At 32.9% G+C, this 18414-nt stretch overlaps 1 protein-coding gene across 1 annotated transcript in view; it reads left to right on the forward strand.

The window, feature by feature from the left end:
* Positions 1 to 14982, forward strand: part of Dad (Daughters against dpp) — a 62353-nt gene extending 47371 nt beyond the window's left edge. The window contains exon 4 of the mRNA XM_035373406.2: positions 9216 to 14982. Within this exon, the coding sequence (XP_035229297.1) occupies positions 9216 to 9751 (536 nt within the window). The 3' untranslated portion in view covers positions 9752 to 14982. The remainder of the gene's footprint in view (positions 1 to 9215) is intronic.
* The last annotated feature ends 3432 nt before the right edge of the window (positions 14983 to 18414 follow it).

The following is an 18414-nucleotide window of genomic DNA, read 5'->3' on the forward strand; positions in this document are numbered from 1 at the left end:
GCGGAGTTTTTTTTTTACGCGCCATTAACTGAGAAAATAAAACAAATTTAACTCTACATTTAACACAAGTATGAGACGAAATTAGCGCGCGTTTTGTTATATTCTGCATGTGGTCGTCATTTGAGACGTGATGGTCCGTCAAAACTGTAAATCTACACTTGAGTATGTGTTATTTATTAACAGATTTGTTCTTATATTACTAAGTTACTTGTATTAATAATTATTAGTCCAAAGGGGCACTTTGCCCAGAAGGACTATTAATTTCGTTTTGGCATTTTGCGTTGATCCACTATAAACGTTGATTCACTTTTCAAGTTTTTGCCACCAAATATTATCGCCCTGTGTTATATTTGAAGAAATTAAATAATGAAGAATCTGCATAAATGTATGCATGTTTCTCTCATTGTGATAAAACAACGATACCTAGAGCCATCCAAATTTGACTGACGTAATCTTACTGCGAAAGCCCAATTAAAAAAAAAAAAATTGGAATTTATTTTATTATCAATTTCATATTTTGTAAAACTTTCGAATTTTTTATTAACAAATTCAGATTTGAAAGCGAGCAATGGGAACCTTTTTATTTCCAGCGCAGGAGACTGTGTATCCGAAATTCTAAAGATATTCTCATTTCAAAATTATTTTGTGATATGGCTGTTGAATTTTATGGTTTAAGCGCGAAGAACACGATATTTAATAAATAAAGGTAACATAAAACGTTAACAAAGCGCCCCTTTGGGAGTAATGTAAAATCTGAAAGCTTTCAAAATTTTTTTATTGCCACAAGTAAAATATATCGTTTAAAAATCTCCACAGAGGCGTGCAAGATTTTTTTAAAAAAAGTTTTCGCTTTAGTGTGTATAAATAACATGCGTTCAACAACTCGTCTCGCGTTTATAATACTTGTACACTAGGAATTAATATGCAAACAAGAAAATGGATTTATCAATGACTTTTTTGCGCAAGCACTTTTATCAGTAGCCTGAAATTTCCTCGACTAATTAATGTCTGCGTTTGTTTAGATGTTGTTACAAAGTTAAGATGCAATAGAACGACGACAGCTATGTTTATTCTGGTCAGTCCATACATATCTTTAATACACCGTCGCGACTTTAATGTAATCTAGTAATCTACGACGCGCCAATACAATGGGAAGGAAGTAAAATAGTTCAAAACCGGCCCGCAAAAGATGTTTTTTTGCATGTTAATCTACAAACGTGAATTCTGTTTTCTCCGCCTTCCTTACACTTAACTGCGTGTTCTGTGACACTGCTCGCGTAATCTTTTAAGTGTAGGGGCGGGAGGAAGGAGGGAGAAATACAGTGTCGCCAGACAGTCACTTAAGTTGGAGACAGTCCGGATATACCCCCGGGAGTATAATATCCCCCGACGGGTCTTTTTGTATCGTCCCTCCCGGGTGGTTTTGTGATTTTTTTTTAAAATAAAACTTAGATTTCTTTTTTTGAGTTTCTCTTTCTGCTATTGTGCCAGAAAATCTGCCTATTCTGTTTTGTTAATTTCAGTAGAGCTACACAAAGGATGATTATTTTCGATTCTTATTTGTATTTATTACTTCAGCGTCATGAATGGGGGGAGCCTCAGATTTACTTCGGTCAGTGTTTCTTTTTAACAGATTTACTTCGGTCAGTGTTTGTCTTCCTGTGTGCTGCTATATAACGCTTGAGGTTTAAAAAAATAATTACTAAAAATTCGTAGCTATCCTGCTTGCGCAATAAAGTGCAATAAATATTCCTGTAACTAATTTTTCTAAGAAACATAATTTTTTATATCCTTTTTAGTGTTTGTCTTTCCTTTGATACACTGTAATTAATATGCGATTTATAAATATGTAAAAATATAATTTGTAGCATATTATTCCGTTAGCTATAAAATGAAATGGCGAAAATTTCTGTGTTTAACACACCTAAATAAAATGTTTGTTTGGCCTTAACGGCACATTCACGTCTCGGTTGATGCTTGTCTTGTGCTTTGCCATATTCAAAACTAGCCACTATGCAGCCACCCTTCGTCTGGCTTTTAAATGTACCGGAAAAATGCCTAAAAGAACCAACATATAACTGGCCGTGTGGAAAACATGGACTTTGTAAGGTTTAGCCCTGCAACCTTTAAAGACTGTTCTTGTGCCTTGTGTATACTTATTGCAAAACTTAAAAGATATTGGGAACTGAAGCCGTTTAAAATGAAATGGTACATCAGATGGTATAATGGGAATTCTTGGGGTGAACATGTCTCTTCCTTTTGCATGACCAGTTAAAATAGTTGCTTCAATATCATTTTTCATGAGCTTCTTGACAATAATGCTTCTTGAAATGAGCAATAAAAAACAAAAAACAAAAAATTCTGAAAAGCAAAGTATAATTAATGATATTTTATCTTATATTTTCAAGAGGAAAAAATTACAATGAAATAAGCTATATCCCTTAATACAAATATTAATTTTCCTAATAAAAAATTAGCCAACTTTCCGTTGAAGGAAAAAAAATCATGCAAAACTTTTCAATATCTTACAAACAGTGAAATAAGCAAAAAATAACATGAAAGAAACTCAAAAAACCAAAAATTCCGTTCAGAATTTTACTCTGCAGAACAACTTTATCCAATAAATAAATAAATAAATAAAAGAAAAAAAATTACTATGAAATATACCAATATCTCAAACACAGTGACATAAGAAATACGATGAAAAATTGTTGCCAGACCCATATTTCTAAAAGAATGAAGCTATTCAAAATGATGCGATTTCATCAAAAATCTATCAACAACAAATAAGAAAGGAAAATTGTTGCCAAAATCACATTTTTAAAGATGTGAGAAGTGTACTCGGAAGCTTCATTTAAAAATTTTTTAAAAATACAAAATATTATCATTTTTCCAAAGTTCTTTTTGTAAAAGCAGTCGCAAGGATGAAAGTTTAACGTGTCCACAAATCAGAGAAAAATAAACTTTACATTTTTAAAAATAAACTTTTTTAGAAAAAAAAATTCCGTTGAAAAGGTGTTAAGCTCACTTTGTTAAATAAATTCGTATTTAATCGATTTATTGAAACACAAAATTTATTTAAGTTCATAAAATAGCTAAGTACCTACGCTTCATGACGATGTGAAAACGGAGTGTGTAGAGTAAAATCTCGGCTTTCCTGTAGCCCATTATGTCTCAAAATGACGCGATTTAGTCACAAAACATAAAATAAAAAATATTCAAATTTCGAAAAAATCGCTTCGAGGTGCACTGGCTCTTGTCTAGATACGCCTATGTGCCAAATTTCGTAGCCGTGGCTCTATTAGCTTCCTTGCAGCGCGAACGAAAGACACACAGACAGACTCTTTCTTTTATTATATGTAGAGACAAACAATAGGTTGTGTTTTTAGGAATGTATTTTGCGAAAACAAGTACTTACTTATTTCAGAATATTTTTAGAGCTGGAAAATCAAAATGCTGGCCTTTTTGTACATTTACAGCTAATTTACAAAATAAAGTTACGGTGATGATGATGTTATTTTTAGTGAGGCCTGAAGATGGTCCAAAATGGAAAATATAAAATATGTAAGAGTCGAAAACTGCTAGATCAGCCATTATGATTATAATAATGACGATAAATTTTATTAATCTAGCCACAGGCCGCAGGAAGAACTTAATGGTCTACCTGATAGCCATTTCAAGTTTTAATAATAATAAAGTAAAAAATCTGAAAGTTTTCAGATGTTGTATTACTCCCAAAGGGGCGTTTCTTTTAACGTTTTGTGTATTACTTTACTTATTAAATATCATGTTCTTCGAACTTAAACCATAAAATGCAGTTCAACAGCAATATTACAAAATGTTTAAAAATAATATATCTTTAAAATTTCCGATTAGTCTCGCCGCGCTGGAGATCCTACCCTGTGTTGACATTGCTCGCTTTGAAATCGTTGTTTGTTAATCAAAAATTTGTTAAAGTTTTACAAAATGTGAAATAGATAATAAAACAAATTCCAAATTTGGGCTTCCAGATGTCCATAGTCGAGTGGAGGTCTACGTTATTCAAAATTTGATGTCAATGCGAGAAACCTACACATGTATTCACGCAGGGCTATAATATTTGGTGGCAACAGTTTGAAGCGTAAAACCCGTTTAGTGGACGACGCAAAATGCCAAAACGAAATTAATAGCCCTTTAGGCTATAAAACGATGTTTTCTTAGGACGTGTATTTTATGTCTGTGCTACGGAGTCCGTTTTATCCTGTATAAGTTTTCTGTTGCCCCTGCCTATTTTAACGGTGCATGTATGATTTGTAGCTTTTAGCGTTAAAAAATGAAACCGACAGTTTATTCTTTTCTGCGATGCTGTTTTGCTAAATGCTGTATTATGGCAACCCCCACTCCTAATTTTGTTTGTTTTAAGCCTTTTGTGAGGTTGCTGAGAGAGTCAGTCAGTTGCTCGTAGCGGTGGATATTCGCCTATCTGGAAGTGGAACGGCTTGTCCTCAAAAATCTCATGTTCAAGACTATTGCCAGCTCCTGTTGTTTACATTTTCAAAACATTTAACAGTTTATTTTTTTCGGCTCATTTGTTTTGAAGGTTTTTTTGCCCGCTGTTCTTATCATTCATAACACGCACGCGTGCTTTTGATGTAAAAATTTTTAAATTGCTGCTTTCTTGTTTGATGTGTTTCTACTACTCATGTATGTACATAATAAAAGGCTGAACTGAGAACTAATTGCGTACAAGAAGCTTATGGGTATGCATGTATTATTGGGACATAAAATGGGGGGACTGCTGCCGCCAAAATTCTCCCCCCCCCCTTGTTTCTCTATTATAAAATGCTTTGAGGGGGGATTTAAACCATTCGTTACAAGATAGAATTGCTGTTGGTTTATTACCATATCAAATAATAATTGAATTTTGATTGCTTTAATTTGAAACTGCAGCTTAAATCTGTGGCTGATTTGAATGCAAGTTTTTTTTATTTCGATGGGAATTTTTTTTTTGCTCTGAGAGAAATTTTAACCTTCTGCTTCTTTGCATGGTTGCTAGGTTAAGTGGTAAGTTTAAAGTCAAACGATAATAATAAAGACGCGTCGAAAAAAAATTTCAGCAAATTTCTTCTTTCGTATTAATTTTTGAAGGCTTTAAGCTGTTGATCTATAATTTGCACTGCAGCAAGTGTGATTTGTTGTAGAAATGCTGATAGATGCGAATTTTTCTAATTTCTGAAGCTATAACGAAGACGTTAGTATTCCTGTCATTCTTACAAAGCATGTAAAGGGCAGTCTGCCTTAAGTAATATTTTTTTTAAGAGAAAATAGATCGTATTAACGTAATGCTTTTGGAAAATTGCATGTGACCAGTTTATTTTGCCAGGGTCGCGCACGACAGATTGTTATACTATTTTCTTCCTCCTTCCTGCATGTCTTCGTGGTGTAATGGTTAGCACACTTGGCGCCTATTCGAGAGGTCCAGGCAGTGCCGTACATAGGGTGAGGTAAGGGGGGACATCCGACTCCGGGCGCAGCATCCAGGGGGCGCCAAATTGATGATACACATTTCAGAATAAAATGTTTTCCATTCTTGAAACACTGAAATTGGCGTAGAATCTTTAGGTGTCCCGGACGCTGAAAACCTTAGCTACGCCTCTGACTTCAGGTTCTAGCCCCGGCGAGGACATTGCTCATTTTTCGTGTTTCCTACTTCAAAAAATCTTAAATGACTCTGCATGCTTTGTTATTTTATCCATTTATTTAGCCAGTGGTCGCCTGTCGTTACATGAGTTTGGTGGTAGCTGCTTTCACCTTTTTCTGATCAAGAAATTTTTACTTTTTTTGAAAGCTTCCCCCCCCTACAATAAAGAATTAAAGCATTACAAAATTGAAATTTCGGGAATAAATACTTTTCGGGATACATTCGGATTTTTTTCCTTTTTGTTCCTTCTCACATCTTTTCCCTGAAAGTAACGTACGTAAACGATGACAAGGGAAAGAAGCATTTAAAATCATTGTCTGAATTAAAACAAGTTTGCAAGATAGCGCTGCAGCATTCGTCTGGCTTTATCGCTGTAGGGGAATCGATATGCGAGGTGCAAATCGTGTACCAAAGGTGCAGTCTGAGCGACGCCACTGGAAGGAAACGTCGGTTTGGAGACCACTGTCTATTCCAGTTACTGTCCTTGACCCAAAGCCACTGACGCCACCAAAGCTGTTGCCGACTCTACCTACCTGGCCGCATGTGCTGACGATTCGCTGGAAGTAATTTCCCGCTCAGTTTTGACCGATCGTGCCATCTGCCGGTGAAATGTGGAAGTGCATTTCTGCACGTGCCGACGATCGATGTTTACACTTAAATAAATTTCATATTTAAGAGAATAATTTGTAGCGTTATTATGCGAATAAATCCCCCTCAAATAATAGTTGTTGATAACACAACTAGTAGTGTTCATTCACAAATAATTTATGTTAAGAAAAGTTAGCAAATAAAAATGGTAATTAATTGGAAGAAGTTTTGGATCTCAATTGTAACTTACTTGTGAAAACGGAATTTTGCTCTTATTAAATGAAATTTTTTTTATTGTAAATGGTTATATTGTATGATTAATGAAATTCTGTCCGTGAACAATGGGGGATTGAGTTTCTTCCTTTTTTTTTTTTTTTTCTTTGGGAACGTTTCATGGATTGCTTTATAAGTTAATTTATATGCTTACCTTGAAACTTAAAAACACTATTAAGCAGGAGAAAAAGTCCTATAATTCTTTTATATAAATCTCTTTTGAACAGTGTAAAACGCAGGGAGTATAATGATTCTCCGTGCGTTTACCGTGCTTTATGCTTCGTGGTAAAACGTTAAACAACCTAGAAGTGAAAACAGTAGTTGCTATTTTAGATTGTTTCAATACATTGCTGAGTTAAGTCAGGAATAAATGAGAAAATACGTGGCTTTAACATAACGTCGATGCCATGTTTCCAGAAATTTAGTTTATGCAATGTATGCAATAAGACAACTTTTGGATTTCGCATCAGCAGATGACTGGTTGCAACAATCAAAAAATCATAGAATTTATTCTTTTTAATGATAATGGCACTTCATCCCTTGCAGAGACTTTTTTTTTTTTTTTTTTTTAAGATGGTGATTAAGCCACGAAAATACTCGATAGTGCTTTAAATATGACTCAGGCACGGAAGGTAACCAGTGTTCTGCGATTTTATATATTCGGCCATTGGCGAGCTGCAGTTACATCAGTTAAGAGGTAATTACACCTGCATAGACATATCTACTATGCAGGTAATTACATCAGTTAAGAGGTAATTGGAGCCCCAGCCCTGCATAGACAATCACACCTGCATAGACCTTTTTGCCAGAATAGCTGCTGTAACATCTATCTTTGTTTGACTAATTTAGAAAATTACGTATGGCAACAGTGGAGGTTTTTTATATTTACATTTTGAGCTTTTTTGTGAGAAAAGGAGAAAAATGGCTTCGAGTTGCATTTCACATGTATTTTGAGAATTAATTAGTATATCTTACGCCATTTATATTTTGAGTGTTGTTGAAACTGAAATTGTCACTTATTAGATTTGTAAATAAACTGTTTTTGTTGTAACGATGTTTCATTGAATAATTGATTACACTCATTTCTGTTACAAATTCTTCTGACATTCGAAGGCAAAGAGACTTTTTTTTTTTTTTTTGTTTTTTGTGTAGAACCGAATTGTATTTTCACTTAAGAATTTACTCTCCTCTTAAAAAGAACGCTTTCCTGTAATATGTATCAATAAATCAATCTTAATAGCATTTATATTGATTCTGGTGGTGATATGTTAGCTATATGTTCTAGTCTTGAAATTTTAGCTCGAATGTTTGATATAGGGAAGTCGAATGGCCTACGTACCTTCTTTATTGTGGTCTATATAATCCAGTTTTGAACTATGTGAAGAATATTGGCGCCATGCAGTTAATCTTACATACTGCCCTCTCGAGTCTCTTCTTACCGTCATATTTTAAACCGGCATTTTCAAGCAAATTGGCTGACCCACATTTCACCTGTGCCGTTTTCAGATTATGATCAAAGTGTGCGGGAGAGGGGGGGTGAATCGACTTTCTGTTGCTGCCGCCGCCGACTAACCTGTCCCATTCGGCGCCATGCAAATTAAGTGCAATTACTCATTTTGTGTCGTCTGCACGTCATAGTGTAGATATTGCTATATGACCGCCATGATGATATATCTGGCTGGCTGAAGATTAAATGTTATAAACAAAGCAAAGCGGAAGTGAGAAATGTATGCGTTTAAAAACTCAGTATGTGATTTAACTATTTTATTTACTTGGCAAATTCGGTTACGCTTAAAATTTTGCTGATTAATTTTATGTACTTATTTATTTTTTAAATTACTAAGCAGTCGAAGAGAAAATGTAGTTGTTAGGTAAAATATTTCTCCATATGGGTGTATTTTAAGAACAAAAAGGACCAACCCCTCTACTTAATCATAAGTATTACGCCGTAATTTTTATTTTTAATTCTGACTAGATTCTAAAATTTTTCTGCTATTTTTTTCATCGAAGAATCTAAATAAAGTCCGAAGTATATATTTATTCTGAATAATAATTTATTATATTTGTCCTGTAGTAAAATAATTTAAAATAGGTTCATTTAAATAGTAATCAAATTGGTGCTATATAAAATTTGAAAAGCAGGTAATTTAAATAATCGTTAAATAATTTTGTCAGTCAATATCATTGGCAGTCAAAAATTAAATTTATTACACTAGCATCAGATTTTTGTTTTACTGAGAGCTATGTATGGATAGTTTAGTTTCCATTATGCATTCAGATTCGGTGTGCATCACATTGAGTTCTGTGTAATTATATGCAAAGCACAATATCAGTTGCTTGTTTTCTACTTAACAGCTCGTTAAGTCAGTTTCATTTTACATGGTATCTCTGAAGGTAAAAGGAAAAATTTTAACTTCAGTGGAATAATTTTTTAATTATTATGACATGATTTTGCATTTTTAATGCCAGAGTTTTGATTTAATTACACAAGTGGTTATAATTATATCCTAATATTTCATTAAGTTGTTGATCCTTAAAGGATAATATATTATACACAAATTCATAATCTGTTACCTCTTTTTAGATGCCTGTGATATTAACATTTCTTGTCTGTAATAAATACAACTTTTTTTTTTTTATTATTTCTGTTTTGGTAATTGTTCTTTTCTTGCAGAATCCAGCGAATCATCTTTGACATGGTGCAATATTGCATACTGGGAATTGTCCAGTCGTGTTGGAAGACTGTTACCAGTTACTCAACCAACAATAAATGTGTTCGCCAATCTACCTCATGGTGATGGCTTGTGCCTTGAAACTTTAACACAGTATCGTAACACAGAGAACTCCTCCGTTCAGCAGACTAGGACTAAAGTAGGACATGGGATTACACTCTTCAGGGAGAATCAAGCTGTTTGGATGTATAATCGTTCTGGTTACTCGGTGTTTGTGAATTCTCCTACTTTGGATCCGCCTAATACAAGGAATTTAACTGTGCATAAAGTACTACCAGGATATTCTATCAAGATCTTTGACTATGAGAGGTCAAAATATAATCAGAGGTGTCGAGACCCATCCATGCTGAAGGATGGGCCCTTTGATCCTCATGCCGTCCGAATCAGTTTTGTTAAAGGCTGGGGCTCCAATTACTCCAGACGTTTTGTTACCTCTTGTCCTTGTTGGTTAGAAGTGATGTTTTTAGTCAATAGGTGACAGAAATAAGATAGTGCCATTTCCAGAAGAACTGCTTCTTCATTGGCTGTTGCTAGTCGAGCTTAGTACCGTTGTGCCATTGGCTGGCCATTGCAAGGCAGCACAAGATTGGTGCCAAGTGAAAAAGATCGTTTTGAAGCTGGATTAGCAATCTTTTGGGTTCCTCAGGATTTCATCCAACTTAATGACTTGTAAGGTGGTGATAGTAAAGCTTCAGTGATAACTTTTTCATACTTTCTCTGCCAAGTTTTCAGTTGCAAAAATTTCCATTTTTGTATATTATCTTAATTTAATTTTGCATTAAAGATCCTGATGCATTAGTTTATGACCACCACCATACATTTCATTTCAACTAGATGATTAGATTGCAAGTATTACTGGTTAACCCACCATATTATGTAATTATGAAATATTTATTTAAATTTAATGCAAAAGCTGCCATATTTCAGCTGTCTATATGTTGTTAAGTTTTTATCTGTACTTGAAAATAGATATAATAGTGATACTTCATGCTTAAATGTCCCACAGAACTGGTATTTATAACATCAAATCACTTTGTTTGATTTTTTGAAAGTTTAAATCTGTCTTCTAGTAATATGTCTATTTTAGAAGCTTTTTTTCAATAACTGGGACCAAAATTCTTTTTAAGCATTGTGGAAAACTTGAGCTCATCTTCAGTTCCTTTTTCCATGTATGATACTAAAGTTAATGAACTATATTATTGATGCGCTTGAAATATCCACAATGCTTTGCATTTAAATGCTTTAATAATCTTAGGAAACCCTTAATTGTGCCATGTTCTCTAAATGCCTTAATTTTTCCCTGTGTGACATTTTATGTTTATTGTATATATATGTACAGTATAAATTTTATTAAAAGTGAATAATCAAAAAGATACTATTGTTAATGAATAAAACCAGTATGGAATTGCAAACTAGACTTCCATGCAAAGAAAAGGTTTTGAATGTAGCCATGTTTTGATAGAATGATTGTTGCATTATATTTTTTGATAGGCCCATTGTCATTTGTTATTGAAGTAATGGTATAGTAATGATAAATCAGTTGTGACTAAATGATATCTAGAATTACTAAATGCTCTCTCTCTCTCTCCCCTCCCCCCGTTTTTTTTTTTTTTTTTTATAAAATTTTTAACTTGGCCCAATTGTTTTGAGATTTGGTGAAGGAATAAATATATTTGGGTTGATCAACTGATATGATAGCATTCTTAATATCTTTTATGCAAATGCATCAGTTATATCTTGCTGAAATTGGACTTGTATTCTTTATCAAAGATTCTGCACCATTAACATAGTTACAATGCCTGAAATGAGCTTTTGCTGTCACTCATTGAAAAAAAAATCTGAAGGCAAATATGATCATAAAGTGAAGCTTTTAAAGACCTCTGAATAGTTCTGAATCTTAAATTTCCAGTGTTTTTTAATTAACCCCCTTGATTTTTTTCAATAGCTGATGTATATATAGCCATTCATATTTAAGCAGATACAGTTGTATGTTGAATGGTGCAGGTTTTTTTTTTTTTTTTTTTTTTTTTTTTTTTTTTTTTTTTAAGAGCTGAAAGAGTTTGGCAGGGGGAGAAACCAGCATAATTTTCTCTCTTCAGATGTACAGATCTTCTTAAAAATTGAATAAAAACATTGATAATCCAAGGTGGAATTTTTGCATAAAGTTTAAATTGATATGGCCTGTTATGTTTGTACTTAAAAATTATTTAGAAATTTTTAAAAAAGAAAATTTGTAAATAGGCATATTGGTATGTATCAGTCAGCCAGTGTGTTTTAAATTGCTGTTTTGTAATTGAATAACCATTTTTTACCTTTTTTATGAGATAATTTATTACCTGTGCAAAAATTAAGGACATTATAAATGTGTAGGAAGATCAGAGGGTACTTCTTAATCAGTATTTCATAGTCACTCCCTCCAGTCTTTCTTGCTGTCCTTTATTTTTATTGCAGCACCTGTCTCAAATTTAGTATTTTAAAATAGTCATTTAGTTGATCAACCTAGATATATGGCAGAAATATTACTGTACCTACCAATTCATTGTTTGAAAACCTTTGCCTTTGCCTTTCCTGAGTGAGTAGTTACTGAAGAATATTGGTGACTTTTGTAGTTGATTTGAGTAATATGAATTGAAAAAACTTGCTGAAGTATGTCAGTGCTTTTGCCTTAACATCGTACTAGTGTACAAATTTGTGCATAGAAGTTTTAAAGCAATGAAATTCTGCTACAGTCTTTTTCCTCCTGCAAGTACAAAATATGTCATTAAAAGTGCATTTATAATGGTCTTGTGACTCTTTAACATGACTGTTTCTCATTATGCAGAGCTTAGTCAGCTGCTGAATGGTTTGAAAACCTACGTTTGCATATCCCTCAGTTTATTCGATATGTTATTATTAGGTGCAAATAGTCGCTTAGTTTCCCTATTGATTTCGCATGTTAAAGCAATTAGATTTTCCAATATAATCATATTAATTTAAAAATCAAGAGGATTTTTTTTAAAAAATTCATCATGCATCGTCAATCTAGTCTAGTGATAACAGAGCATTTTGTCGAAAATGCGCTGTTAAGAAAGATGTGTATTCATTTATAGTTCACCATTTTGTCCTGCATCAATAACTACAATTGTTTAAAAAGTGTATGTACATGAACTAGTGCTAACAGCGAAATTTCTATCAGGTGTTATTTCTTTATAAAAAATAAAAATAGCTTTTCATTATGCTTGAATTTAGATACTTTTGGATTATCTGCACCCCTCAATTTCGACTAAGCAGAATTCCCTGTTTTGGGCACTGTTTTTTTTTTTAACACATAGCATTTGTATTTTAGGGTAATTTCGCATAATGGTATCCACTGGCTGTAAAAATGTAAATATAAATTATTTAGGTTCTTTCTTAAAAATTTCTCATTTCTTATGAAATGCTTAAATTGTTTTTATTTATTAATAGAACAGTACATACTTATGAGCTGTAAGGATAACCAAACAAATGTTAAGAAAACTAATTCACAAAGTCACCAATGAGTTAGCTACTTGTGGTGGCAGAGCAGATAATTAGAATGTACCAAAGTTTATTTTGGGCAGTTTAATAAAGTTTTAGGTGTAGTTTAATGAAACTTCCTTAAGCTTCTTCATGTTTTACACTGTCCCTTTTGAATTTTTATTTCTGTAAAATGAAGAATTTAGATTTTGTTAGTGCAAAATTTAAGATTTACTTTTTTGTCTCATGTTTCAAACAAAACTAAGAAAGTGATGATCTATAATTAAATTTGTTAAAAGTATCCTGTGTAGTGAGTACATAGCATCATAAGTGATTAATTTTTATTCTGTAACCAATTTCATCTTTCTTTGTAATGTTATTATTTTCAGTTTGAGAGCAAAATTTCGTAAACTGAGGGATATTTGTAAATTTATCTGTTAAATAATTTTATAAAAAATCACTTTTCTTTCTTGTGCAATGGCAGCTGTTTTGTTCAGGTGGTTTCAGAGCCGTTTTTTTATTTGGTTATTCCATTAAGAAATAAATAAATTTTTTTGTAGTTCACTTAATTTGGTTTTCTTGCTTGGGCATTAATGAAAAGTATTGCACAGGGTGTACCAATTTTATGGCCTAGTGAACATTTGCCTAATAGTACATTTGAACACAACTATTTTATGGTGCTAAAATATTTAATGAATGAATTTTGTCTCTGAGTGCTAGTAGGAGATCTATTTTTAATTATTGAAGCCATGTTGTGTGACTAGTGGGCAGAGCATATAGCACTTAAAAATATTTTCATTTAAAGAAACTTTGTTTAAAATTTGTCAGTTCTTGTCCTTTCTGTGTAATGTGTTACTTGTACTAATATAAAGTATTTATATCTTTCATATTTACACACAATTACTAGTAATTTTCTAAATTAAGTGTCAGCTTGCATATCATTTTTCTCTTTTAAAAGATGTTTCTTCAGGTTGTGGAAAAGTGCATTTTGTGTAAAATGAGAGAATCAAATACAAACTGAGTGAGTTCTGTGTCTTTTGGAAATCATTGTATAGTAAATGATGATTATTGTATTCTGTTACTTGCAGAGAGTAAGGGATAAATACTAAAGACTAAAACCTAAAAACTGTAAAAAAGTACTTTTCCCCCCTAGCACTTTACTTGATTCTCAGTATGTTTGGAATTGGGACTGAAAAAGCAGATTTTGCAATTTTCATATTTAAAAATTTCAGAACCACCTTCTTTCCAATACTTTATTCACTTGTTTAAAAAAAATCCATTGTATACTAGATTTTTAAAAATTATTTTTTAATATTAGTTAAATAATTAATCTGCTCCAGTGAGGAAAATTCAAAATCTAATTGCATTATACGATGTAAAAAATGATCTTGGTTAAAAGAAGCAAATAATTAATACTTACTGGTCCTTATTCTTTTTTTTTTTTTTTTAATATATAGAACTAATACAGGTAGATGGTAGAAAAACTAATTTAGTTTTTAGAAATGCCTTGTTTCCTCCCTTTTTTTTAATAATTTAATATAAATTTTTGCATTTGTAGGATTAGTTCCATTAATTAACATTACCTCAGAATATTTTAATTCAAGTTTTGTAATTTAACTTAATTTGAATATTACATTTGTAATTGAGCATACTGAGTGCTCGGATAAAATCATTTAATGAATTGTATAATTATCAAGTTTTTGCTACTCATTAATATACATAAGTTAGTTGAGGTCAATAAGAATCATCTACTATGCAGTAAAATGTGATTTTATATACTTCCCTGTATTTAACTCGCTATAGCTCAAAAATTGTCTTGCTGGGATGATAGCCCAGTGTGCCTATAAAATGCTGTATTGCTTGCCTTAGTCCAACTGCCACATTGTTATGCATTTATAGAATAAAAGCTGTTTTTGTGAATCAAGCAAAAAGTAGCAAAAAAGTTATTTTTTTATAAAATGAATGTGTGAATGTAAAAATTTGTGTTCTTGAAAGCTTGATGTATGTATGCTCTGGCCACTAAACGAAAATGAATACCCATTGTAAAATAGTGCCTAGATGCTAAACAAATGACAGTAATCATGGTATTCTTTTGTACAGTGTATATAGTCATTGAAGCTATGCTGTAGGCATAATTTAGTAGTCTTGTACACAGTTGTACAGTTTTGACGAAAATAACATTGTACAAAGGGGCTCTGCCTCGTAACGTTTCTATATAAAAAATTATTAAGGAAATCTTTTTGTTATCTTTATTCCAATCAACCCTATTTACAGCTCAGCAATGCTTTTACAAGTTCTTTAACATATTTTAATGAAACTCATTTTTATTATTTAGAACAAATTTCAGTCATCTGAAAACACTACAGCTTTTTGTATACATATTTTTAAATACAGTATTACTCTACAGTGCTATAATTTTTATACTTTTAATATACATTTATTTACACATTTTATATTTAAATCCCACACGTTGGCGTTTGAAATGTATGTGATGCTTCCTTGTTAAGGAGATCATAATTATAAATTATAGATTTCATAATTAAATATTGGCTGTAGTTTTGAAAGTTAATTGATTACATACACTATAGCAGGCAAAAATGAGAAGTTGCAAGTGCATAAGGGTCTATATTATGAGCTATTTTTAACATACATGAACTAAAATTTGCTCCTACTATTTTTCATAAGCACTTAACAATACTGAGAGGTAAAAATTATAACTACTAGAATAGAATCTATTTTAATTCATATTTTCAAAAAAAAAAGTTTATCACATACTGTAACCAGGCCAAAGTACTTTGCATTCTAAATAATTGAACTCTCTGATAATTAAACTTAGAAGTAAGATACAGGTAAAATATATTGATTAAAAATTAATAATAAATGGTAGAATTACTAAATAAAGGAGCATTTATAAAAATAACTAACTAATTAGCAAAGAAGAAATTGACTATAAATGTTATTCATATTATCATATAACAAATATACTGGTATAGTTCAATCGTCTGAAGCGCAACCCTGGTTGGCATTCTGCCAAAACACGTAGACTCGTCTAAAAGGGGCGGTATTACTTGCTGCGACGTGAAGGGTCTTCTCTTCTCCGGAAAGAGCTATGCTGGAGGGTAAGAAAGTCCGCATCCTTCCACCCTATTTTAAGAATAATTCGGTCTGAATGGCGCATGCATGTTTACGCTCACGGTCGCGGATGAGGCGGTCGAACTATATCATATAACATATATACTTTTTTACAGATGACTGTTTCTTTGTACTTGGGTTTCAAGGTATTTGGATTGATGTTTTTGATAAAAACAGTCAGTTCTCAAGAACTTAGTCTCCCTTTTATGTATTTATGACTTGTTGAGTTTTGTCCCGGAAGCTCGTTCACAAATGTATATACTGCCAAAAAGAATTATCCAAATTAACGCATTTTTACCCCCACCCCCGGAAAAAATAATACTTAAAAGCTGCCAGTTATCTCGGTTTATTTGTCACAACTCCCGATAGGTCACCTAATATCGCTAGTTTTAATTTTTAGCCTTTACCGAGAAAAAAAAATTTTTTTAGCAACAAATGAGATTTATTGAATTAGTGAAACTTTAATTGTATAGATTTATTTCACCCCTATTGATTTTCAGCGTAAGTTTTCTTATTGAGTGTTATTTGATATAAATTTAATTTCGATATCTGTAGAGTTTTATATGGGGATTCAATCAGTTTGAAGGGGGTATTAATACATTTTTAGAACGATTTCAGGGCCATTTAATTAATGTTTAAGATGTAAAGAGTAACTTTTAAATGTTTGATTTGGTAGCCTCCCCCCCCCCGAACTTTAAATGTCTCCTTTGTGATTTCAATGATAGGCGGACTTTTCGTAAAATTTCCAGGGTTTCTTGTTTTTCATTTCTCTTCCACTACTTCCAAAGTACACCTATCCCTCGATTTACATGGTTTAAAAATTAATGGATTTAAAAAACTTGGAAAAATGTATATTCGGCTGCATATACGCAAACACATATATTTGAAGTCATTTTTTAATCTCGTTCCTTTGGTAACACTGGTGGGCAACAATAAGGATGGGGATTCCCATAATATGCATATCACAACAGTAAAGCTATTTTGTTCATGTGAACTAGTGCAGTATCAGTATTTTAAGCAGCAAAGCTTACATCATTTTTTATCTACCTATTTGAATGATTACTGGTAAGTTTTCAACATTTACATATTTTGTGGGATAGTTATAATTTACGTAAATTTTTTAAGGTATTAAGTCAAAAGATTTGAAAAAAAAAATTTAATTCTTTAGAAACAAAAATTAAAACATTAGATCGTCTACGTAGTAGAGAAAGAGTAACAGATGTTGCTAAATTTTATTCCATGAAATGACACCACAATAAGGACAATTAGAAAAAGTGTAGCAGCTGGAGCTTGCAGCAGTAAGGGCACAATTTCATATGTAAGAGGTGATACAATGGAAAATACGGAAAAGGCATTAATGGTTATGAATCGAACACCAAAATCAAAAACGGATTCCGATTGATACTAATGCTATTACAAATAAGAATTTATAAAGCACTTGAGAATCAGTCACCGTCGACTTCGTCAGATTAAAAAAAAAGGTATTTTTTCCCGCTAAGTCATGGCTGGTTTGAAAGATTTAAACAAAAGGCCTTCTTTACATAGTCTTAAGATTGAAAGGAGAAAGTGCATCTGCTGATTCGGATGCAGCATAACAATATCCAGCAAAATTTGCTGAAATCATTGCCGCCAATTCCTAGACTTTAGATCAGATCTTCAGTGCTGACGAGTACAGGTTGTTCTGGAAAAAAAATGCCTGAAAGAACCTATTTAGCTAAAGCTTGCAAATCAGCTAGTGGTCATAAGGTAGCGAAAAGGCGTATAACAATTCTTTTCTGTTGCAACGCTTTAGGTGATTATGTTGTTAGGTTATTTTCTTCCTTCACGTTCGTACGGGGTTCGTAGATTTGGAGTGAATAACGACGACACTTGATTGAAGTATCGAAACACACTTTATTTGCCAATATTAATCAGATAGCTCAAAAATCACTTTTACAGTCGTCGAACTGTTATAAACACGCTGACACGTTCAGCGACATAGCCTTCACACAGTCAGGCAATAACGGTGAAGACAGCTTCACTGCAAAGCACCCGAGTACAGCTCCCAACTCTGCTTGGTCGTTCTCAGAACTCCACGTACTCTCGAGGCTCTTCACGCGATGCACTCGACGATACACAAGAGTATAGCTCTCGACTCAGCACAGTCTAAGACAAAACTCGACGATGCACTAAAAGACTCTCTCGATGCACTCGACGACCAACTCGGCGCTAGACCTCGAGACACTCGCTAAATGACTGACTATCAGTTCTCTAGACGAGGCACACACACTGACTGCGGAACAGCAGTGTTTATATAGCTTTTGGCTTGTGTTCGAGAACATTTTGACCTAAACCGTTAAGATTTCGTTCCAGAAGGTACTCCATCCGTCCATGGTATGTCGCCAAATGGACGATTTCTCGCCAAATGTGGCAACCCTGCTTTCCCCTGCTATTTTATGGCAACCATAAAACTGCTTTGCGGGGAAGCCATCTTACCGCGCCTGTACATTTCGTAACAATATAATGGTGTATTTAATTATGGCAAAGCACACGAGG

Source organism: Stegodyphus dumicola, chromosome 1, assembly GCF_044657685.1.
Source record: "Stegodyphus dumicola isolate Sdum_Otavi_A_Nest chromosome 1, ASM4465768v1".
Lineage (NCBI taxonomy): Eukaryota > Metazoa > Arthropoda > Arachnida > Araneae > Eresidae > Stegodyphus > Stegodyphus dumicola.